Here is a 24,306-nt window from a genome sequence, read left to right as displayed (position 1 = left end):
GCACTTTACAAACAGCGGATAATTCTCACCATACCTGTGTGAGTTAGACCAGGATTATTAGTACCATTTTCAAATGGGGAATCTGAAATACAGAAACGGCAAGTGATTTATCCAAAGTCAAACAGGAAATGGAATTTAGTGCCAGGACCAAGAAAACAATCCACATCTCCTGTGTTTTAACACTTCCACTGCAGCATGAAAAACGAAATAATTATTATACTAAACATTATTTTGTGCAAAACATGTTTAAAGTAACACGTTAGTTCAAATTTAGCCCTAAATTTAAGTTGTATAATATTAAGCTAAATCAACATTCAATTTTATTTAAAAATTATAGTGGAAGAATAATTTTCAATTTCAAAGCAATTTCTATACAAATAAACATTCCCCTGTAGTGTTTGCAACCCAAATATCACCTTTCTCCGAATCTGAAATGGAAACGGATGATAAAAATAACAATGACACAGTTGATTCTAAGGGTCCAAGCTGAAAGCAAAGCAAAAAGTAACTTAGACCAGTGACAAGTAAAACAGATGTTTATTTAGAATTGTCCATGTGGATTGCCTACATGTTATTGATAACAAGAGTACGGAAATAGGTTTGTTTCCAGCGTCTGATTTTTATGTTAACACAGTGTCCTTGTGTACTAATCAAGAGATGGCTACCTAGCTATTTTGGACGAGAGCAAGAAAAAGAAGAATTAAAATAAGCTCCTACGCTTCTTAAGCGACAGGTAAGGAACATGGCTGTAAATGCTGCAGTAACTTGACCTGTTGGCTGAGATCATCGCACAGGAGTTTGTAGGACTATTGCATGCTGGTTGCGGAAATCTGGTATGAGGTAGGTGAGAGGAAAAATACTGGACCGGGAAGGACTCGGATCTCGATGAAATTCAGTCTGCAAGTAGGAGGAGGCTGAGTAGCAGTCATGTGACGCTAATGCTGCTACTGCATCAGTTAGTCCCTGACATCAGAATCTGGGCTCTGCTGCTGTCAGATGCCAACGCATTCTTCGCTTCGCTTGTCCCCTTCAGTCACAGGCCAGGAGAGGTGCGTGTGCAGCTATGAAACCAGTTCTCAACTGACGTCGTCTCACCAGAGCAATTTGCACCTTCCCAGCTGGCTGCTGCAGGTACGTGGTTTGAAGCGCAAGGGATATTGGCATCAGGTGTCCTCGCACTTTGCAGCGATGCTAACAAGATCGCGCTGTGTAGCGTGCAGAGGGGTAGGTTACATAAATAACGTGTCAGGGCGCCTGTTAAATAAGTAAATATCTCAGTTTCTGTAGGTTGTGCTGCCCTGGGGAAATAGTTAAGCGATCATGGAGGAGAAAGGCACAGGAGCAGCTTGTGAAATGCAGTTTTTCTATCGTTATCCTCCAGAAGGTCAGTTTGTGAGCAGTCTCCCGGCTTTTGGCAGCTCTCATTCTAGAAGGTTGGGGGAAACTGCGGTGAGAAGCACTGTGATGCTACCTTTAGGGAGTAGAGATCAGGGAACAACTTCCTTCCTTTAGGTATCCATATTTTACAGCCTCCTTAGAGGGAGGCTCTGACACTTTGAATGACGCTTTGGAAAACATGAGTTAACTTTAAACTGTTTTAAACATGGATACCAAAGCCCATTCTCTGAAGTGAGTGCTTCATTAACATTATCTGTAGATATATATTTTTTTAAGCCTTTAAGTGCTTTTAATTGAATTGGCATTTTCAGTCATCTATGGTAAAGTTGGCTTGTTGGTGACTTGAGACAAAAATACTGGGTATAAAACACTGTAGAAAGTGGGACTATGGACTTTGTTCTTAAATTTTCAGGTACAAGGTATCTAGTAGTAGTAGTTGTTTAAATGCCCTGTCTGACTTTTTTTTTCTTTTCATAACATTTCATCCCTATACAAAGCAATCTGAGGCCATGTTAGAGTTTTAACTCTGACTGCTTCTTGTGTCTTTGGCATTGTAAAACTGACTAGCTAGTTCTGCACCCTCTGTGTATTCTGTGTGGTATACTTGGTTTTTTTCAGACTTTATGTAAGATCGTCCCTGTTGCTCAAAGATCCATAAGGAATTATCAAAAGCATTTCTGACCCCAATATGTGTTCCAAAATCTTCAGAAGGTGGTTGTGATGGAAGCTTGCAACATGTTCTTAAAACATCACTAATAAAATTACTTGTATCACCAGAAGTAGATATCTAACATGTGTATTAAGAATTATTTCCACTCGGAACTGTGATGGCACCTAGAATACAACCAAGTGTGAATAAAATCCTGTATCAGAAGGAGGATGTATTTCCTTTTTTAAAGCCAGGAAGAGTAACATTTAAGAATTGTCAAAACAAATTTTGTTAAAATTGGAGTCCTTTATAAACACTAAAACCTGCAGTAATAAAAGCCCTCAAAAGAGAATGTAAAATGTGTGGTTTTAACACTAGCTTTACTGGTAGTCCCAATAGTAATTTTTAATATTAAGCAACTGTACAGAATTTCAGGGCTGAATACAATGACTTCACGCAACAACCGAAGGAAAAATTAATTTTAATGACTTGCAGTTCATTATTCAATTGCAAATTAAGGAGAACTTTCTAGCCCATGTAGTTTTAACACTTGATTTTTGTCTGTTTAAAATCTTTCCAGTATATTCAAAACACCACATAAACTGTGAAATTTGACATTTTCCCTATTCTTAACTGAAACAAAATTCTTTTCCTATATTGACCTACTTAAAATGTTTTTGAGTAAAGTATTACAGACTCTTCACTCTGATGCTTAAACACCATAGTAAGGAGCTTTTGTGATAAAGAATGTAATGAAGAATTTAATCTATTCCATTTTTCTTTTTAGCAGATTTGCTTGACCATGTTTGGCTGCAGTCTTAGCTAGCTTAACAGAAAAAAGGCCTGTCATTGCATTTATCCTAGGTTTCTATTGCAGTACTACCAACCCCAACCAGTCAGATATCATGGCTCGGGTCCCGAAAAACCATTGGTTTAAAAACCTCACAAACCTGCCCACACCTTTGGGGCCTCCTTATTTGCTTTCTTTTTGCCGAGCCATTAAGATATGTATTCTCAATGATCTCAAGATATTTTTTTTTCTTCTACAATCAAATAGGCTGGGAACTTTAAAATGTAGAGCCCAGGATTTTGAGTCCGATTACAACACTAAATGTCACAGACTTGAGAGAACTGACACACAAAAACATGGTAGCAGTGTCTCACTTTAAGACCAGTTGCTGTCTCTAGGATGTATGTACTGTGAACAGGAGAACTGACACTTGAAAATGCTATCGGTCATTTAAAGTCAAAAAAATCAGTTCTTGCCTTTGGCCCGGTTCTACTTTCAAAACAGCAGGCTTGGAGACTTAGAAGTAGATAACAAGTGTCTTTAAACGCTGATGTCGACATACTACAAATGTCCTTCTGATTTATTTCCCACTGTCTAAAACTTATCTCGTATTTGTGGTTTTGGTGTGTGTGTGAGGGGAAGAATGAGCTTTTTGGCAATGGTTTCAATAATCCAAAAGGGCCAATGTCACTTGTAAATCATGGTCCTGATATTTTAATCTCCAAATTGAATAGCATCTCAATTTTAATTGCGCCTAGTTATCACTGCATTTCTAAAGAATATTTAATGATTTTTTGCACAATGTAACATGCAAATATCTTGAAACTGCGTGTAATGGTTAGATGAAAATCTTGAGTGTTCATTTTTGTGAAACAAAAGTGGTCTGCTGTTGACCGTGATCATGACTGCATGTTTTTCCCAATTGACTCTTACAATGGCCATTTTCTTCCAGAAATGGAAAATGCTGAAGTGGCTATAAGCAGCTGCAGCTCTCATGATGATGGTAATCTTTACAGCTACAAACGACACCAGTCTGTTTCACAGGAGCTGCTTCTGGAAGACCAGCTTAGAAGGAAGCTTAAATTTTTTTTCATGAACCCATGTGAGAAATTTTGGGCCCGGGGCAGAAAACCTTGGAAACTTGGGATTCAACTTTTAAAAATAGTGATGGTTACCATTCAGGTGAGTTACTTTGAGGATCTGAAGTTTTATTTTCTCACCATGGATACAAGACAGGATGAAGGCACTCAATAAATGTTACACTTGCACAACATAACAGTACCAACTCAGGCTTCTCTTGATAAGCAGTTTTGGAAGCCTTGAAAATATGGGAGATGTTGCATAGTATGTTGACTATGAATCTTGAACGAGGTATGTAAACCTTTTTCATATACATTTTAGGTATGCAAGAATAGAATTTTTAAGTTTAAAGTTTAATTTACTAGACCAAACCTTTGTTGCTGACTAAAATATGATTATCTGCCTCTCCCCACTTCGACTGGAGAGAGAGCCTAGGTGCTAATTCTTCTCTTAGCCTGTAACTTCAAAAATGAGTATTCCTTTGGCACCTTAACCAATTATATAGGATCATGAGCTTTTTGTAGGCAAAACCCACTTCCTCAGATGAGTTTAGTAATCCTTTTAATAAACACTTAATTCATTCTTAATATCTCTTTAAAAGCTGCTTCATGTAACTGCAGAATTCTGTGCCAATGCAGCTTCACCAGAAAGAAAGAGATTAGACAACTACATTTCCCTTCCTGCATCATCCAGGTGACTTTTTCTTTTCTTTTCCTCACTCTAACGCTCAATCTGGTTACACCTTGTAGCTGTTTGAGTTGAGTCACTCCACTATTTCTTGCTTTCCAAAATAACTCTAACCTCAGACTGTGACTATCAAAAAATGTGTAGTGACTCATTTGCAGCTTGAAGAGGGAATGGCATTTCCCCCACTGGAAAAAAAACCTTGTTAGATGTGCCTCTATCTGGATGGGAAATGACTTTCCAAATGCAGGAGGAGGCAGTTGAAGCTATACTGAAGTAACAATCTAGTTGATATTAGTTGGACTTTCCAACATGTCCTATGCCTCTCTTGTGTGCCCCCAAAAAAGAAACTGCTGACAGGCAGTATGAACCCCATTTCTAGTAATAGGCAAATCCAGCCATGACTATCCAGGTTTTTGGAAAGAGGGAGGGTAAGTTTTAACCAACTTTCTTTTGGAACTGCAAACATTCTATCTTTTTCCCTCCCACCCAGTTAGTAGTTTTTGGGCTAAGCAATCAAATGGTGGTTGCCTTCAAAGAGGAGAATACTGTGGCATTCAAGCACCTCTTCTTGAAAGGGTATACAGAAAGAATGGATGATACTTATGCTGTATACACACAGGCAGATGTCTACGATCAGATCTTCTTTGCAATAAACCAGGTAAAGGTTTCCATTGCTGTATGGTAAAAGCTTTAGAAAAGAACTTAAGAACCTGTAAATTGATTCAAGTTACAAATCTTGCAACATATCTAAAGCTGGTGTCTCAACTCTTTGGGTACGTCTAAACTACATGCCTCCGTCGACGGAGGCATGTAGATTAGCCAGATCGGCAGAGGGAAATGAAGCCGCGATTAAAATAATCGCGGCTTCATTTAAATTTAAATGGCTGCCCCGCTCTGCCGATCAGCTGTTTGTTGGCAGATCGGGGCAGTCTGGACGCGCCGCGCCGACAAGCCTTTCTTGATCGGCACAGGTATGCCTCGTGAAACCAGGTTTACCTGTGCCAATCAAGAAAGGCTTCTTTGTCGGCGCAGCGCGTCCAGACTGCCCCGATCTGCCGACAAACAGCTGATCGGCAGAGCGGGGCAGCCATTTAAATTTAAATGAAGCCGCGATTATTTTAATCGCGGCTTCATTTCCCTCTGCCGATCTGGCTAATCTACATGCCTCCGTCGACAGAGGCATGTAGTCTAGACACACCCTTTGAGACTGAAATGAAACTGGTATTTTTAGAAAGCAATTGAGTTAGAAAATTCTCTGAACACTTATCACCCTCATTTCTTTGTGGGTTTGGGAAAGGGAAAATTTAGGAGACCATCTTATTTTTCTAAATTAAGCAGACAAACTTGAACAGAGACTTGTACCTTTAACTGTGGCATCATCAACATACCACAGAATGTCTAAAAGGTCTCAGAGGGTTGGCCATATTAGTCTGTAACTCTTAAAAGGAGTAGTTCTGTGGCACCTTAGACTAACAGATATATAGTATGAAATTTTGAGGGTAAAACCTTTCATTCTCAGCTGATGAAGTGGATTTTCCACATGAAAACTCACGATATTAAATGTCAGTCTAAGATGTCACAGGGCTACATGCTGTTTTTTATAGACTGTCTAGTAATCTTACAAATTCAAATAGCTTGTTGTAACTTTGCATTATTCCCAAATCTTGAGCTCTTAATGAACGGCATTACAAAAATGTCAGTTGCTTATTGTGCTAGTAGATACAGGCAGTCCCCGGGTTACGTACAAGATAGGGACTGTAGGTTTGTTCTTAAGTTGAATCTGTATGTAAGTCAGAACTGGCGTCCAGATTCAGCCGCTGATCAGTTTCAACAGTGGCTGAATCTGGACGCCAGTTCTGACTTACATACAGATTCAACTTAAGAACCCCAGGCATCCCCAAGTCAGCTGCTGCTGAAACTGATCAGCGGCTGATTCCAGGAAGCCTGGGGTAGGGGCTTCCTGTAGTCAGCCACTGGTCAGTTTCAGCAGTGGCTGACTTGGGGACGCCTGGGGCAGAGCAGCTGGGGTGCTGCTGGGTTGGTCCAGTAGCACCCAGAGCAGCGCTACGGTACCAACCGGCAGCACCCCAGCTGCTGTACCACAGGTGTCCGGAGCAAAGCCACGGAGCACGGGGGCAGTGGGACAGCCCCCTTCTGGGGGAAGGGAGTTTGTAGCCTATCTGGGTGAATGTCTCATTCTTTGGGGTGTCTTATCCAGCCATCTACAAGAAAGCAAACAGTGTCTGAGAGGAGGCATATAAGAGAGAATCTGAAGTTTGGTAGTAGGTTTTATTTTCAGGGATGAGTGAAGGATGGCTTCTTCTGGCTGGATGAGAGCTTCCACTTGGTTCAGGTTTTCCTCCCCTCAAATGCTAAGTAAATAGCCGTATTGTTTCCCTGATTTAATAACTTAATTTATTTTACTGTATCATATTTAGATGCTACAAGGAATGCTTGTCACTAAACAGTTTATTTTGGTAGAGTTGCCCTTTGGGAGAGCTAGATGGTATGGTCCACTCTTTCTTCAAAGGAGTACTTGCCCTCTTCTCATGAGCAAATGTTTGCATTTGGCACCCCAGATATGTGTAACCATATTTCCATTTAGCACCAGCAATGTGAGGTATTGGAGATAAATAAACATAAATACTGAGTTGCATCTGCAATTTCTTTTAAAGGTGAAAATTTCAGCTGTAAAACACTCAGATGTGGTCCCTTACCATCTCAAAAGTGAACCATCTGAAAGGGATGGGAGGGGGAGAGACAGTATCTGTTTACTCTGAAGCTTCAGTGTGATAGCTTTAATTTATATTGGAGAATGCTGTGCAAAAGCAAATATTGCAGAATCTTTTTAGCACTGGTCTTCCAAGGGTGGTGGTGGTGGTGGTGGTAGTAAGCATCTCATGGCTAATGGCTCTAATCCAAGAGTTTACAAGGGCTTTTAAAAATAATGAATTAGCCACATCCTAGGGACTTGTAAAGCGACACATTTAATAGTAAATGCTTCTTGTTTAGAATCTAATCCTGAACTTTTTACCTAGGCAAAACTCTCTAAGGGTATGTCTACACTGCCACCTTAGTTCGAACTAGAGTGGCTAATGTAGGCATTCGGAGTTGCAAATGAAGCCCGGGATTTAAATATTCCGGGCTTCATTTGTATCTTGCCTGGCACTGCCATTTTTAAATCCCTGTTAGTGCGGACTCCGTGCCCGCAGCTACACGCGGCACGGAGTAGGTAGTTCGAATTAGGCTCTCTAATTCGAACTACTGGTACACCTCGTTCCATGAGGAATAATGGTAGTTCGAATTAGAGAGCCTAGTTCAAATTAGAGAGCCTAGTTCGAACTACCTACTCCGTGCCGTGTGTAGCTGCGGGCACGGAGTCCGCACTAACAGGGATTTAAAAATGGCAGTGCCAGGCAAGATGCAAATGAAGCCCAGGATATTTAAATCCCGGGCTTCATTTGCAACTCCGAATGCCTACATTAGCCACCCTAGTTCGAACTAAGGTGGCAGTGTAGACATACCCTAAGTTAGTTCACAAGTCCAACAGTGGTGCATGGTATAATCAGGGCTGGCCCTACCATGAGGTGAACTGAGGCAGCCATCTCAGGGTGCCAGACTGGGGAGGGGGGGGTGCCACTAGGACCCAGAGTGTAGAAAATTGTCGTCTGCTGGTGCATATGTAGGTAGCAGAGCAGTAACATGAGAGGAATAGAACAGGAAGAAGGTGGAACTGAGACCTGTCAAAATTTTGGCCCAAGTGAGGGGCATGGTGGTGTCATTTGAGCTCCCCTCCTCGGGTGCCAAAATGTTGTGGGTTGGCCCTGGGTGTAGTAACCCTTCTGAATTATTTAGGTGACTCTTTAAACAAAAAAATGATAGCCAGGGTACAGAACCTTTTTTTGGGGGGGGGGGGGGGCACTGACTCAGAGAAAAATAACCCTCTGATGTGGCCCTGACTGACAAGGAAAAAGACAATCTCTCCTCATTCCCCTCACACACCAGGGACTTGTGGGTCTGGGCTAGTAGACTTTGTGTTCTTCAGCCCTGCAGAGGGACAGTGGAGAGGCTGGAGCAGCAGTGTGGGCTCCCCAATGCTGGGTGGGAACCCTGAGCCTCTGATGCTGGATCCAGGCATCCTGAGGGTCACATTCAGCTCCCAGGCCTTTGGTTCCCCGCAGTTGGGTTATAGGATAGAGTCAAACTAATATTGACTGTTTCAGCTGTAGCAATCAAGGCACTATATCTAATTCAGTTTGACTATCTTCTTGTGAATTAGTACTTACAGCTGAACAACATTTCTGTTGGAAATCATGCTTATGAGAGGAGAGGAGCAGAACAGACAGCTATGGCAATCTGTCAACAGTTCTACAAGCGAGGGAGCATCTGTCCAGGAAACGACACCTTTGATATTGATCCCAACATTGAAACAGGTGACATGTATCTTAGATCTGATCTGAACTCTTTATTTATACTCAGCAAATTTTGTTTTAAATTTTCTCCCAAACTATCTAGAATTTGATAGTGGCATTAAACTGTCATGGAATTGCTGAATCGCAAACGTTTCTTATTGCACAATCTGTGCTGGTTTTTATGATCATGTAGTCAGTCTTTAAACTTTTTTATTGTAGACTAACTGTGAAATGTGTAAGTTTTTGTAACTCTTAAATAAAAATACTAACAATTCTAATGCCTTTATATGAGGGTAGTAGCACTAGCTTTATCCAGTGCAATTGGTAGTTTGACTGACTTTTTTTTCCTGGGGCATCTATCAATATACTATGAAGCCTCTTGCATTTTATTAATGCATTTACTAACTCATTACCATCACCACATCGCTCTGAGATAAGGAAATAAATAACAAATGTTAATTCTTTAGGTGTGCCCTACGTCAAGAATGCATTGACTTGGGTGTGCAAGGAAGGAAGCCAATACACTGACAAACTTCTCTCTCAAATGATTGATCCATTTGAGATACATTATTTTGACTTAGATCAATAGCTCTTATAGCCACTAGGGGTTGGTGGTTTAAAACAAATCAAACTGACACTGAATTGATTTGTTTATGCCTCTTTCTAAATGACAGAATGTTTCTATGTTGAGCCAATGATGCCTTTTGAAAACAGAACACTTGGGAAGCACACATTCAATTTCACTCTGGACTTCCATAGGTGAGGAGTAAGATTCTAGTACTATGAAATAGGGATATAAAATCCTATTTAAGTTAAGTTGAACAGGTTAACTCATTAAATGGACAGGTGGACTGGAGTGCCCCCTGCACTGGAGGCAGAGGCTGCTTCAGCTCAGCAGGGCTGCTGGCTCCCAGCCTATATGGCTAGGAGTTGGCAGCCTTATGAGGGTGGAGGGCTGTGGGGAGGGGAAGCATGGAAGTGGCAGTGGGGAGGGTGTGGCTGCAGGCTCTCTGCCTGGGTCGTGGGCTGGGAGTCAGCAGGCTTGCGCTGGAAAGAGGGTTGCTGGCTCCCAGCCCTTACAGGCCGGGAGGCTGAAGTGGTGTGGGTGTATGGTGGGGAGAACTGCCAGCTCCCAGCCCGCATAGGCTCACTCTGGACCAGTTTAGTGGGCTAGGAACCAGTAGCCCTGTGGGGCTAGAACAGCCATCCACCCATGGCAGAGGGCTGCTCCTAGGAAATGGTTATTCATTACCTGGTAAATATCACCCCTTAATGGGTGATGCTTACCAGTTAACAGGTTACCCATTCACATCCCTACTATGAAAACTAATGCAAAATTGACTTCCAGACTTGTGACCATACAGCTTACCTTCAAACTGAAAGCAATCAATCTCCAGACAGTTCGTCACCATGAACTCCCAGATTGTTATGACTTTACTTTGACAGTAAGTGGATGCCTTAGTATATTTTGTATTCCTAGTAATTCTTGCATATGTTGCTTATGTGTAATACACATAATGTATCTTTAAACATGCTTGGGCACCAGCTATCAGTTCTCAGTGAGTGGGTGGAAGGAGCTACTATAGTGTACAGTAGCCTATAAATAGTTGGAAGGTTCTGTTTTGGGAGCTGCAGGACATTTTGCCAACCTTTGATTGGTTCTCCTGTTAGACCATTAATCAAATGCTACTAGACAGCAAGTATAAGCAATTAAACTCCCACCTTTGAGCACACTACAAGCCTATTTTAAAAAAAAAAAAAAACCCCAAAAACCTTTCCCTTTTTTCTCTAGAGACCCTTCTAAGAATGGTCATGCAGTTTGGACTAGAATGGGATTGTAACTTAAATTGACTTAACTAGTCACTTAGCAAATAATTTATAATTCAAGAAAGAGCTATAATTAGACTTTTTGATACTTATTTACATTGTTTCCAAGCTTCATAATTTTTCTCAATATTCAGTCATTGTTATGGAATATATGTAACATTTCTAAGCTTTATGTAAGTGCCTGTGGCTTTATACAAAATCTCTCCCTGTTTTTCATGCAGATAGTGTTTGATAACAAAGCACATAGTGGAAGAATCAAAATAAATCTGGACAATGATATTGCCATCCGGGAATGTAAAGACTGGCATGTTTCTGGATCCAGTAAGTGACAACTAAGTTAAAATACTTACAAATATTTCTGGATGCCTTATTCTCTTCCACATGGGATGGGGTTGTATTCAATCTTCTTGCCCTTTTTCACTTTGCCAATTAATATGGAATTATGTGAAGGGATGTTGTCCAGAGTTGGTCTTGAAATTTAGGTTTTATAAAGAATCTTTCTACTCATAACATTTGAACTTTCACCTAATCACCTGAAACTTTAACAGAACAGTTATCAAGTTTGTGTCAAAGGGGTACTCAAGGAAGCCAATGCCATTGTGGAGAAGCTAAATGAATTCTTTACATAGGTCACTTTCTCACTGAAGACCACACCTGAGCTGGTCAGTGAGAAACTTGAGTAAGTGTCCCAGATTGAGTGGTTAGAAGTGGTTTTGGAATGAACCTGATACATTTAATCATTCCAGGAACAGGTTGTCTTCACCCAAGAGTTCTGAAGGAAATCAGCCATGAAATTGCAGAACTACTAACTGTGGTATATAACCTATCACTTAAATTGTCATCTGTACCAGAGGACTAAGACCGCTAATGTGTCGTCAATTTTTAAAAAAATGTATAGCGCTGATCCTGACAATTACAGGCCATTAAATCTAACTTGAGCACAAAGACAACTGGTTGAAACTATGGTACAGAACATGTATGTTCATCTGTGTCAATCCTAAGAATGTTAAAATGCAATTATCTGGCTAATCATATAGTTAAGTGCTGCTGTGCAGAGCTGCAGTGGGGGTAGCTCCACAAGCTGATTCCAGACTGGAATGAGCAGTGCTAGCTCCACAGCAACCAACACTATGGCTCTGCATTTTAAACATAGGCAGAGATGCTGGGCTGTTATTACACTTTAAAATGCAGAGGCGCAGTGATCCGCGTGAGCTGGGACTGTTCGGTCCCAGCTCACGCTGAGTCTAGCAGCTCCTATTCACAGCAGCTAGAGCTGGCCAGACGGGCTGGTTCCAGAACATTTTAAAGCCAGTTCTCTGCAGCACGGGCTCCTGTTCTCCCCTGCTTGCTGCTTCTCTCTGATAGGGCAGAAGGGGGAGGAAAGTGTCAAGTAAAGTTGTACTAGAGATGTAGCCATGTTAGTCTAGTCTAGCTGAAACAAAAACAGGACAATGTAGCACTTTAAAGACTAACAAGATGGTTTATTAGATGAGCTCTCGTGGGCCAGACCCACTTCCTCAGATCAAATAGTGGAAGAAAATAGTCACAACCATATATACCAAAGGATACAATTAAAAAAAAGTGAAGACACATAAAAAGGACAAATCAAATTTCAGAACAGAGGTGGGATTGGGGGGGTGGGGGTAAATGTCTGTGAGCTAATGATATTAGAGGTGATAATTGGGGAAGCTATCTTTGTAATGGGTAAGGTAATTAGCGTCTTTAAGACCCTGGCGTAAAGTGTCAAATTTAAGCATGAATGACAGTTCAGAGGTTTCTCTTTCAAGTCTGGTGTGAAAATGCCTTTGAAGCAGTATGCAGGTAATGAAGTCATTGAGACAATGCCCTTTCTGGTTGAAATGGCAAGAAACTGTTTTTTCTTTGTGATACTGTCTGATATCTGTTTTGTGTGCATTGATTCTTTGGTGAAGCATCTGAGACATTTGTCCAATGTACATAGCAGACGGACACTGTTGGCACATGATGACATAAATTATATTTCTGGATGAGCAGGAATATGTGTTTTTGATCTTATAACTGAATTGGTTAGGTCCAATAATGGTGTCAGCAGAGTGAATATTTGGACAAAGCTGGCAACGGGGTTTGTTGCAAGAAAAAGTTCCAGGGTTGGTATTAGTGTGGTATGTCCAGGCTGAGATTGATGGTGGGGTGTAGGTTGTTAAAATCTCTGTGGAATGTCTCCAGTGTTTCTTGGCCGTGGGTCCAGATCATAAAGATGTCATCGATGTAGCGTAAGTAGAGAAGGGGTAAAAGGGGACAGGATGTGAGGAAACATTGTTCTAAGTCAGCCATAAAGATGTTAGCGTACTGTGGGGCCATGCGTGTACCCATGGCTGTGCCACTGATCTGGAGGTAGAAGTTGTCCTGAAACTGGAAATAATTGTGGGTTAGAACAAAGTTACATAGGTCTGCTGCCAGATAGTCTTCATGTGGGATGCTGGTGTACAGAGCTTCAACATCCATGGTAGCAAGGATGGTGTTATGAGGGAGGTTATCGATGTTTTGTAGTTTTCTCAGGAAGTCAGTAGTATCTCGGAGATAGCTGGGAGTGTTGGTTGCGCAGGGTTTGAGAAAAGAGTCTACATAGCTGAATAATCCAGTAGTGAGCGTGCTGATACCTGAGATGGGATGTCCGGGGTGTCCCAGTTTATGGCTTTTGGGAAGCAGAACAATCCTGGTCGGGGTTCAGAAGGTGTTTGTGTGGATTTGGTCCTGAGTAGATGTAGGGAGGTCATTAAGGAGACAGTGTAGTTTCTTTTGGTATTCTGAGGTGGGATCAGAGGAGACAGGTTTGTAAAATGTGGTGGTGGAGAGTTGTCTCGTTGCCTCCTGGTCATAGTCGGACTTATTCATAATGACCACAGCACTCCCTTTGTCAGCTGGTTTGATTATAATGTCCGGGTTGTTACTGAACTATCAAATAAGCATTTGCTTATTGGATAGTCAAGTCGCTAACTTCCATAGTTAATCCTGATTTCTTGGAAAGAGTCAATACTGGGGTTTTCTTTTGTGAAAAGCAATCTACTGGAATTCCTCGAGGGTGTTGTCAAAGGTGGACAAGGAAAGGTAATGCATTGCATACAGGGTATTTGAACTTGGAGAGAGCTATTGACAAGGACCCTCACCAAAGGTTCTTCTAACTAAAAAATGAGTCCACAGATGAGAGGGAAGCTCCTCTCTTGGATCAGCAACTGCCGAGGACAGAAAACAGGATAGAAATAAATGGTCAGCTCTTGTGAACAGAAGGGAGGTAAATGGTGGTATCTCCCAAGGATTTGTACTGGTATAAGTGTGAGAGGAAAGTGCACAGTGTGCCTTCCTTAATTCCTCTTCCTCCCAGGGGCTGGGGAGTGAGTGATCCACAGTATGAGCTTTCCTCTTGCTCCATTAAGTGAAACAACAGGGCACACTACTACAAATCTCTGGGGGAGATAGGCTCTGTTTAGAGAGGACAAAGGGAGCAGAAACAATCCCTTTTTCCCTGCACATGCCCTGACTCCTGCATCTCTGCCCCCTGCAGTCTATCCCACATTTAAATTTCTTATAGGTACTGTTGTATTGTAACCCCTCCCCACAAATGTCTGCTTTGAGCCGTGTGTGTGTGTGTGTGTGTGTGTGTGTGTTTGAAATGACTGTACATATAAGAAGTTTAAATTACTTTCACCTCTGTGCTGGTGTGTGGTTGTGTTCTCCCCCCCGCCCCCAAGGAGGGAAGAAAAAACCATCTTGGCCCTCAATGAGAGTTTTCAAAAGCTCTTCTATTTTGTGAAACCTGCTTTAATTAGCCCTACTAGCTGCCTTTCACCAGCTGTTCACTAGACGGTGTGCTAGTCCCAAAGGATCTCATGTGCAGTGCTAAAAGGTGCTTTATATCAACTTTTTTGTTTTGGTCAGTCATATTAAGTTTTGTTAAAATAGCATCACAATAACATTGTTTTTACAGGTCAAACCAGAAGGTTCTTTTGTAATCTCAAACCTGTGGTGAAACATACTAGCCAACTGTACTTGTAGGGGGGAAAAAATAATTTGAATTGCAGTGCTGACGTGATCATATAATCACATGTGGCAGAGGTGTGTGTGTGTGTGTGTGTGTGTACACACACACACACACACACACACACACACACAAAGGTAAACGTCTATCTTTTGCAGGATGGTGCAGCAGGTACCACCTTCAGATCAGTTAGCACATCAGTACCCTATTTTTAGATTAATATCTTGTTTCAAAACCTACTTGGATCGATAGCCAGTTGTAAAGCTTCTAGTGAATAAAAAATGAGTAGTCTTGTAGCTCATTAGAAATGAATATATACATATAGGCTGCGTCTAGACTGGCACGATTTTGCAGAAATACTTTTAATGGAAAAATTCTTCCGATAAGTATTTCTGCAAAAGCGCATCTAGATTGGCAAGTGCCTTTGCGCAAGAGATTTGCTTTTGTGCAAAAGCATCCGTGGCCAGTCTAGACGCGATTTTTAAACAAAACAGTTCTTCCCTGTCTATGCTGGCCCCCTTGCGCAAGAGGGTTTTTTCCCTAGCGGGAGCGTGAAAGTATCTGCGCAAGAAGCACTGATTTTGTACATTAAAGTCAATGCTCTTGCATAAATTCAAGCGGCCAGTGTAGACAGCTGGCAAGTTTTTGCACAAAATTGCCAGTCTAGACACACCCATATGGTATCATGTGCTTTTATGGGCAAAAACCACTTCCTTTGCTCACTGAGGAAGTGGGTTTTGCCCATGAAAGCTCATGATATATATCTGTTGGTTTCTAAGGTGCTACAGGACTACTCAGTCTTTGTATTTAAAAAAACAAAACATAGCTATCCCTCTAGTCCCTAAACCACTCCAAACACAAATGAAATTACTAGGATACCTTTCATGGAAGACAGAGGTTGTCTAAAGCAAACAATGTTTTTCAGCACTAAAATCTTTAATCGTGAGAATGAAAAGGGTTCAAATATGTTAGTTTTATAGGAAACTCTAGAATAAAATGTCTTAACCCTCTAAGCAGCTATAGTGCAAACCTTTACCTGCCTAAATGTATTAATCTCAAATTCTTCATGCACTTTATTAACAGCAACATTGGTGACTAACTGATGTTTAGCTCTGCTTAAAATACTTGGCTTGTGACTGCCGAGTGCAGATGTAACAGTAACTTACGTTGCTCTGAGGGTGGTTAAGACTGGACTGGAATGGAGAAGATCTGGGATCAGTTCTTGACTCTGTCACTGAATGTTTTTGTAAGGCTTGCATTTCTAGAACTGTAAAATGAGGAACAATAGCTCGTGCTCTCATGAGATACTGGAGACTCCTCTAACATTTTGATATGGAGTTATTTTTAGAGGCATGAAACAGTAAGTAACATGGTGCTATCTGTACAACTTGTTCAAGAAAGACAGTAAAAAACTAAATAGGTTTTAGCTGAAAGCTGTTGCCTCTTGAATATGAGGGAGGCAGAAGATACAATATTGAAATAACTTTCCAGGTGGCTTGTCTTAAGCACAAGTACAATACACTGGTATGATGTAGGCCTACAACTCGATAAGGGTCTCAGTATGACATAACTCATCAGCGATGTATGAGCTTGAAATTAGTAAGATTTGATGGATACAACTATAAATTTTGATCCAAACTGGTTATACATAGAGATTAAGACTGAGTTAAATAAATACTGTAGACAGACAAAATCCATTGTGTTTGTGCACTATTATCAACATCTTGGTTTTGTTCTTATTTTTTTTGCAGTACAAAAGAATACTCATTACATGATGATCTTTGATGCCTTTGTCATACTGACTTGTTTAGCCTCACTGATGCTCTGCATACGGTCAGTAGTTAAAGGAATTCGGCTCCAAAGGGTGGGTATAATTTGTCCTCTGGAATGCTTATGAACCTTTTAAACTTAAAGCTTGATTATAGCTGCTTTTTATTTTTCTTTCCTCTAGGAATTTGTAAGTTTTTTCCTACATCACTACAAGAAAGAAGTATCTTTCACTGATCAAATGGAATTTGTTAATGGGTGGTACATCCTGATTATTGTTAGTGATGTTTTAACTATTGTTGGTTCAACACTAAAAATGGAAATACAAGCTAAGGTAAGATGTTCATCTACTGTACAGAAGCAAAACTGTCTTCAAAATTCTATCTGTCTGACTTTTTTCCTCAAGTATAGCCAAGCAATATCCTGTTAAGAGGATTCAAATTAGCAGGGACCAAAAATAAACTGTGTCGTCGGGCATTTCACTTCAGTGATGGTCCATTGGACTTTAGAACCCTGAATATCCTTAGAAATTCATCTGCCTATTTTCTTCTCTCAAGAAATTAACTCTAAAAAAAATTTTGTATTCACTTTCCATTTTTCTCCTCCCACATAGTGCCAGCTGTACTTGGTATATATGACTCTTTAATTTAGGAGGGCATGGATCTGCAGCTTTTGGTGCACCACTGTACAACATCTTGCTACAATACATGACAAAATTAGATTTGAATACATACTACAGTGGTATCTTTAACCCATTTTAGCACTGTCACTTAAGCTTTTTGGACCAGGGTATTTTTAGTTGTATCAAAACTTGCTTCCCTAATTAAAAATAATTTTTGAAAAGGTGAGACAAGGTGGGTGAGGTAATATCTTTTATTCGACCAGCCAAAATTGGTATTTACTTCTTAACATTTCTTTTGCCTTTGGAAGTGCTTATGCCAGGGTCTAAATGCTTAGTTTCTAAATAGTCTTACAAACATGCACAGTGATATATAAACCATGTCCAATAAGAATCAACTAAGAACTGCAGAAATATTCTATCCTGAAATAGCATAGCATTCAAATACTTCTACTTGCCCTCAAAACTCCAGATTATCTTTGCAGCATTCCTGTAAGGGCAGCAGCTTTAGTCTGATCAAAGAATTGTGAAAATCCAGGTGTTGAAGGGTGACTTTTTTTTCCAAGTAATCCTTGACTATCCAACTACAAATTATAGAAGCTGTAAGCCTATCCTTGGAAATAATAGCAAGAAATAAATACAAAATGAATAATGGTATGGTCTGGGGAATCCAGGTATATGATGAAAGAGGAGTACATCTGATTGGAAATCTTAGTGTGCCATTTCATTATGAAATGGCTCGATGGTAACTGGGATTGTGGGGTTCAGTCTAAGACTCCATATTGTGTGTGATCCGCTCACAAGAAAAGCAGAGGCAGCTCACTACAAGCCTTGCAAACTTAACCTGGTATCTTAATAGACACCCTTCCTTATTGTAAACTGCCTGAAAACGCTGCCAGCCAAACTGTACCTTGTGCAACCCTCATCACAAGTTTGCACAAATACAGTTGAGTAATATGTGAAACAACTGATAACACAAAAAGGAATGTAATCTACCCAGCTGTTTGGTTATACTCATCTTAAGAGGAATACAAAAAAGTGAAAACTTTATCACTAAAGTGTGGTGGTAATTTTTCTTACTGATACCTTTCAGAGAACTGCAGCTGTAAACAGGATAGTAAATGTAGTCACTTGGATGACAGGCCAATGTGTGTAGGTCTTCATAGAATGAAGAATCAATGGAACACAAATATTGAGTTGTAATCATTAGCTTCTTAAACTGAAACCTCTCTCATTGGAAACTTCCTAGAACTGTGGCACTTGTCTGAGCTACTTGATTATATCTGATCTGTAATATGACAGTTCTAGGATGTTACTAATACAAATTTGTCATGTGTGAAATGCACTGAATTTAATTTAAATGCTTCCTCATTTCTTGCTTGCATCTGTATAAATTAATAGGATTTTGCTCACTAAATAGAAATGGCTTTGGTCCATATTGGAATACAAAATGGAGGCTTTAAAGGAAAAGAAGGCTTTTTGAAAGATTTTTGTAGCAATGTCCAAATCATAAGCTAGCACAGAAAAGAAGACACCTAGTCAACTGTGTGGCTTTAACACTTGTTCTTTGCTTTTTTTTAAAATATAGAGTCTGACAAGTTATGATGTCTGTAGTATCCTCCTAGGAACTTCCACTATGCTTGTGTGGCTTGGAGTTATTCGATACCTAGGTTTCTTTCAGAAGTATAATGTAAGGATCTCCTGGGATCTCCATGCTGTTGGTATTTATTTTGTTTGTTGTTATCATACAACTGTAATACATACCTGGCTGGATTCTAATTGTTAATATTGGTTTCTGCAGCTGCTTATTCTGACACTACGATCAGCATTGCCCAATGTCATTCGATTCTGCTGTTGTGCTGCTATGATCTATCTGGGCTATTGTTTCTGTGGCTGGATTGTACTGGGACCATATCATGTTAAGGTAATGTTCCGTTTAAAACTCAGAAATATTACAAATTTAACTAGGGTTGTCAGGGGGGGTTGTGAACCTTTGGGGTTGCGACCCTTTGGGGTTGCAAGCTGTTGACTCTGATGTGGATGGGCTCTCAGCCGCCATTAAATTACTCCTTCCATTTTAACTGTATAAGGGGATCATACTCAGAGGCTTACTATGTGAAAGGAATCACCAAAACACCATTTGAAAACCACTCACTTAAACTGAATAGATGCTTATTTGGTATGAATTCTAAATAAGAGCGATGGCTAAGCTTCACAGTTTCAAGACTTTCACTATTAGTCTTTAAGAATCTAGAGACTTACCCATCCATAATTCTGCAGGTTGACCAAGTGCAATATTGACTCAATCAGACTTTCCTCCCAACTGTTATGAGAGTCCTGAGTCAGAAGTATGGCTAGATTATTCCTAATCACATGCTTGGGCTTTCTAGTCACTGTTTTGAGAAATAATTTAGCCCTGCACAAGAGTAAATTCTCTTTACACTTCAGATCCTTTTCTTAAAGGGATAAGAACTAAGGCATCAGTCAGCCTATTCACAGCTGAACCAATCTGAATCTGAGACAGCTAATCCTCTCTTGCCTGGATATAGTTTACCAGTGCATATTGTCATAGCTATATCCTGCATTCTTGCCCTGCTAAATATGCACATAGTCACCTTTTGGTCTGCAGGTCTCTACAGAAGGAAGACTTGATTGAGTTAGTACCTTATGCTTGTAAAGAGTATAGGGTAGCTGCAGCAAACTTGGTGATGGTACTATGTTGGTTGTTTTTTGGTTCCCTCCTCTAGTTTCGGTCTCTGAACATGGTTTCAGAATGCCTTTTCTCACTGATCAATGGAGATGACATGTTTGCCACTTTTGCAAAAATGCAGCAGAAAAGCTACATGGTTTGGTTATTCAGTCGGCTCTACCTCTACTCTTTCATCAGCCTGTTTATCTATATGGTGCTAAGTCTTTTCATTGCACTCATTACAGATACATATGAAACAATTAAGGTAGGCATGGTCTTTTATTCTCTGGTTCTGAAGAAAAATGTAAGAATATTTAATACAAAACCCATAGCCTTCAGTGCTGTTGCCAGTACACATCTGGTAATTAAAGTTGAAATATGAAAAAGTTACAGAAACTTTTCTACTGAAAACCCTAACTTTTAGCAGCTAGATAATTGCCATTTGATTTCACTGCCTTGGGAACAAGCATAGTTGTCAATGTTCATCCACTTTTTACCATGTATAGCAAAGCACTGAGGCAAGTTGAGGCCATGCAAATTAATTTAGAGCATAAACTTAACTTTCTATCCTGAAATGTTAGTGATCAAAGATTTCTGGAAACTAATTTAAGCAAGAATGACTAAAATAGTAATGCAAATGTTTAACAGATTCTCTTCCTACCTTGCCCTAGTTTAGACACAACCAATCTGCCTTCCTATCCCACGCTTTCATTTGAAAAGCTGAAAAGTGTCAGACTATTTCTATACTATGTTTATTGCACTTCAGAATGTGCAGTCTTCTAAACCCAGTTTATACAATTGTGTGCTCAGCTAATGAGGGGGAATATTTAAACCATAGCAAGACTAAATACACAATTCAGCTTTGTATTCTTACTAAGAATGACTAAATCTTCAGCATTACCAGCAAGATGGCTTTCCAGAGACGGAACTTCACGAGTTTGTATCACAGTGTAAAGATCTACCAAACTCAGGCAGATACAGATTAGAAGAGGAGAGTCCGGTGTCAATCTTCTGCTGCTGTAAATGGTAGGCATCTGTTTAATTTGTCTGCCTCTTAAGTAGCTATATAACAAAATCTTGGTGAGATAGTATATCAGAAATATTCAGTAAAGAATTATTTGGGTTTCTAATGCTTTACAAGTCCTGCACTATCCTACAAATAAGCTGTCATCTTATTCATCTATATTATGTTATGGAATAGTTTTTCCAGTAAAATACCTAACTTAAATTATTCTAGGCCCTAGATTTTTGGAATCACAGCAGCTATTCAAGCTATTGCAATAACTTACTATCTTCTTTTGGTGGCTAGGCCATCTTCTATTGCTTGTAACTAGTGGGCCTGGCTTATCAGTTCAAATAAGGGTTCCTTCTGTTTGGATATAGAAATTATAGGTTCCTCTCAGATTCCCAGTTCAATGGAGGTGTTAAAATTAATGGCCTACATAGGGATTCAGACTACAAAATCATCTCAGGAATATTCATAGAATATTCATACCTGTTTTGTGCAGAACTTCTTGTATTTGCCTACCACCTTACTGAGTAGTTCTCTCACTGGCAATGTGGTCTTTCTGTTTCCAATAGTATCAGTCATTAAGGAATGGATCTGAATTGTTTTGATGACTTCATATTAATGACATCAAGTTAAAAGGGTTACTTTCCTGAAGATAGCTGACAGCTTTCTTGAAGATCCTAATGAAGATATTTACAAGAATGTGTGAATGTATTTGAGACTTTTTAAAAACTGCACAAGAACTAAACAGAAAATAACTGGAAAATTCCTGAACTTAAAGCTCAAACTTTGTGTTCTTGAAAATAATGTAACCTGTTGAAGTTTGTGAAATGTGAACCTCAGACTAATCATTATCTCTATTTTTAGGTTGCATTTTTTTAAGCAAATAGTTCTACTTCTTTCATAATCAAGTAGCAATGGAACCTGAATGTAAAAGGGCATTATGAAACCAGCTATGCACTGTGACCTGGCTAGACTGTCCAATTACTCCAGTAGATCCAAAAATTAAATAATTGGCCAATGGCAACGTCAAACATTTGTTCTTGATGCTACAGGCATTTATGCTACAGGCATTTATATATGGATCAGCATTCATTTGAGTTACAGTATTTATTGTCAAAGGCCGCTGGTGCCTATTGATTTTTCTAGTTGCCTATAATAATAGTGGGGGGGAAAAAAGAAGCAAAATTGAGTTTCAGTAAAACGTACTAGATAAATTTGCCCTTGGAAGCAGTGTAGTGGAATACCAAATGTTCAAATCTGGCACGGGACACAAACGAACAGATAATTTTGCAAATGAGTCACTCACCTGACATAACAGTCTTTGTAGAAATGCCAGAGTACGTAGCCAGGAAAAGAGGAGGTTGGGCTGAAGTGTTGTAGCGTAGCTGAGCTGAGCAACCTTACACAGTTTACTACACTCACTGCTGGGTAGCACAAGGCATGTAACCTTTCACTTTTTAGCAGAATGCCGACCTACATTTTTTTTTTTTAAGGTGAGACAAAAGAGAAACATAATAGCAACAAAAGTACTTCATAATTATCCACTTTTATTAAATAAATCCTCTATCGCACAAGTCTTCAGATCATTTCTGGAGCTGAAATTAAATTAGACATATGGTGGTTTTGGCTAACAAATTTTGGAGAGTGGATGTTTGGAGTGATTATCTGCTGCAGTCAGAAAATCCGCCATAATTACGATCTAGTGTTCAAAGATGACAATTCTGAGCTATTGAGCGGTCTATTCTTTTGCTTTAGAACCATTTTAAAGGAAACTTTATTCTACATAACATGTTCACCTGGGAAGCAGAATACAAAAATGGAGGTGTATATCTTATGATCGCATGTACAAGAGCAAAAATCCTTTGGGTGTAGAAAAATCCTTTTTATATACCATGTACAAACTGGGAAGATGTTAAACATGTTGTTGTGCTATTGTGTTACCTTTTTGTAGGCAAGTGCTAAAATAAACATTTGAATTGAAAGTAAATCCTGAGAAAATCAGTATTGACATTAAGATGACCGTTTTTAATTCATCTCTTTCGTGACCAGTAGCCTCATCCTTCTGGCTAATATTAAATATTGAAATGACTGGGTCTGTACCAGAAACTCTTCCATTTATTGCTTTTTCTTACTGAGTTATTACATCTTAATCTCTTTGGTTTTCTGGTGTAAAACTGTCTTGCAGAAGTGGTACTTCTAATCCATCATGTGTTTTAAGTGAGTGCACAGGCCAGCCACATGGAAAGTGTTGCAACTTGGTTCGGTGATGTGATGGGAGCCCCCAGGGTTAAAAAGACAGTGAAAACTACTGGATGATGGTGAAACGAATGATTTATTTTTTTTTTATTAAACAGAATGGTTCTTTTATTAAAAAATCAAGTGACTTTTAAATTAATTGTAAAACAAGCAATTGCCTAATGCTTTTACAGGAGGGGAAAACTGAACCAAACTACACTTAACTGATTACAAACTTTGTGATTAGATTATATTAAATCACTGTCTCTAATTCGCTTAAGACAGCACAGCATGAAAGCAAAAAATACAAAGACAAAGCCAATATAATGATGATAAAAGCTCCGTCCAAAGCTAGCCCCTCTATGGTTATTTTAGGGCAGCTGGTGGAGTTAGTCATTAATTTACCTCTACAACTTAACAACTCCTGAGTTTCTGTTTTCTAACACTTATACTTGGCCTAAATACAACACCACTATACAACACAAGATTATACAATTTACACAGTGTGGTTAATAACTCAGTTACACTCTACAGAATTACAGTGAAATTAACACGATTCAACTATTAACTAAACCAATAACTAATATATTTAAGAAATACTTACAAATCTAGCAACGATAACAGCATAAAGACATTAGAACTCGGAGCATGCTCAGAACTCGTGCACCCCATCTTTGACTCAGGGTGATTAATCCTTCAGCTGGGCAAAAAGACACATGCCCTCAATACATGGAACCTCCCTGAACAAAGGGGTCGAGGGTCTTTTATAACAACCTGGTATCCGGTACCTTATTAGGGTCTGTTTGTTGGCTGGGCCTGATAGGCTGGTAATGAGGTAATGTGCAATATTCCCCTCTAGGATTTTTCACGATGCCCGCCTGATGGCCCTGTGGACAGTGCCGGGTGCGAGCATGGTCAGTGTGCATGGCAGTTGTGTCTTATCTCCCTACGTCTACCTCCCTACCTTCAAGGACCGGTCAAGAGAGTCTTAGTTATCTCTTGCAGCTGTGCTCTATCTTTTCATGCTCACCTCCCTGTTCTTAAATGCCTACAAGGTTAAATTCCATTCACAGAAAGCTGCATTTGTGCGCTTACAAGTTATGCTTTCTCAGAGTGTCAGCGGCCT

At 39.8% G+C, this 24,306-nt stretch overlaps 1 protein-coding gene across 4 annotated transcripts; it reads left to right on the top strand.

Annotated features, from left to right (window-relative positions):
• The first annotated feature begins 484 nt into the window (after positions 1-484).
• MCOLN3 (mucolipin TRP cation channel 3) lies at positions 485-23,218 on the top strand. Of its 4 annotated transcripts, none has more exons than XM_075936374.1 (14): positions 485-1,131; positions 3,790-4,019; positions 5,095-5,262; positions 8,884-9,037; positions 9,691-9,775; positions 10,365-10,461; positions 11,065-11,164; positions 16,610-16,722; positions 16,810-16,959; positions 18,833-18,961; positions 19,046-19,168; positions 19,992-20,198; positions 20,829-20,959; positions 21,515-23,218. In XM_075936374.1, exons 2-14 carry the CDS (start codon positions 3,792-3,794, stop codon positions 21,525-21,527), a joined length of 1,698 nt encoding a protein of 565 aa, XP_075792489.1. In that variant the 5' UTR covers positions 485-1,131; positions 3,790-3,791; the 3' UTR covers positions 21,528-23,218. The 4 variants fall into 4 exon arrangements, with proteins under 4 accessions (XP_075792489.1, XP_075792490.1, XP_075792486.1 ...); XM_075936371.1 differs by lacking the exon at positions 485-1,131 and adding an exon at positions 1,230-1,384 and having other exon boundaries at positions 21,515-23,216; XM_075936372.1 differs by lacking the exon at positions 485-1,131 and adding an exon at positions 1,232-1,384 and having other exon boundaries at positions 18,833-18,934; positions 21,515-23,215.
• Positions 23,219-24,306: the final 1,088 nt, after the last annotated feature.

This window comes from Pelodiscus sinensis, chromosome 9 (genome assembly GCF_049634645.1).
Source record: "Pelodiscus sinensis isolate JC-2024 chromosome 9, ASM4963464v1, whole genome shotgun sequence".
Lineage (NCBI taxonomy): Eukaryota > Metazoa > Chordata > Testudines > Trionychidae > Pelodiscus > Pelodiscus sinensis.
Note: the sequence above shows the minus strand (reverse complement) of the source record. Positions and strands in the feature narration are given on the sequence as shown.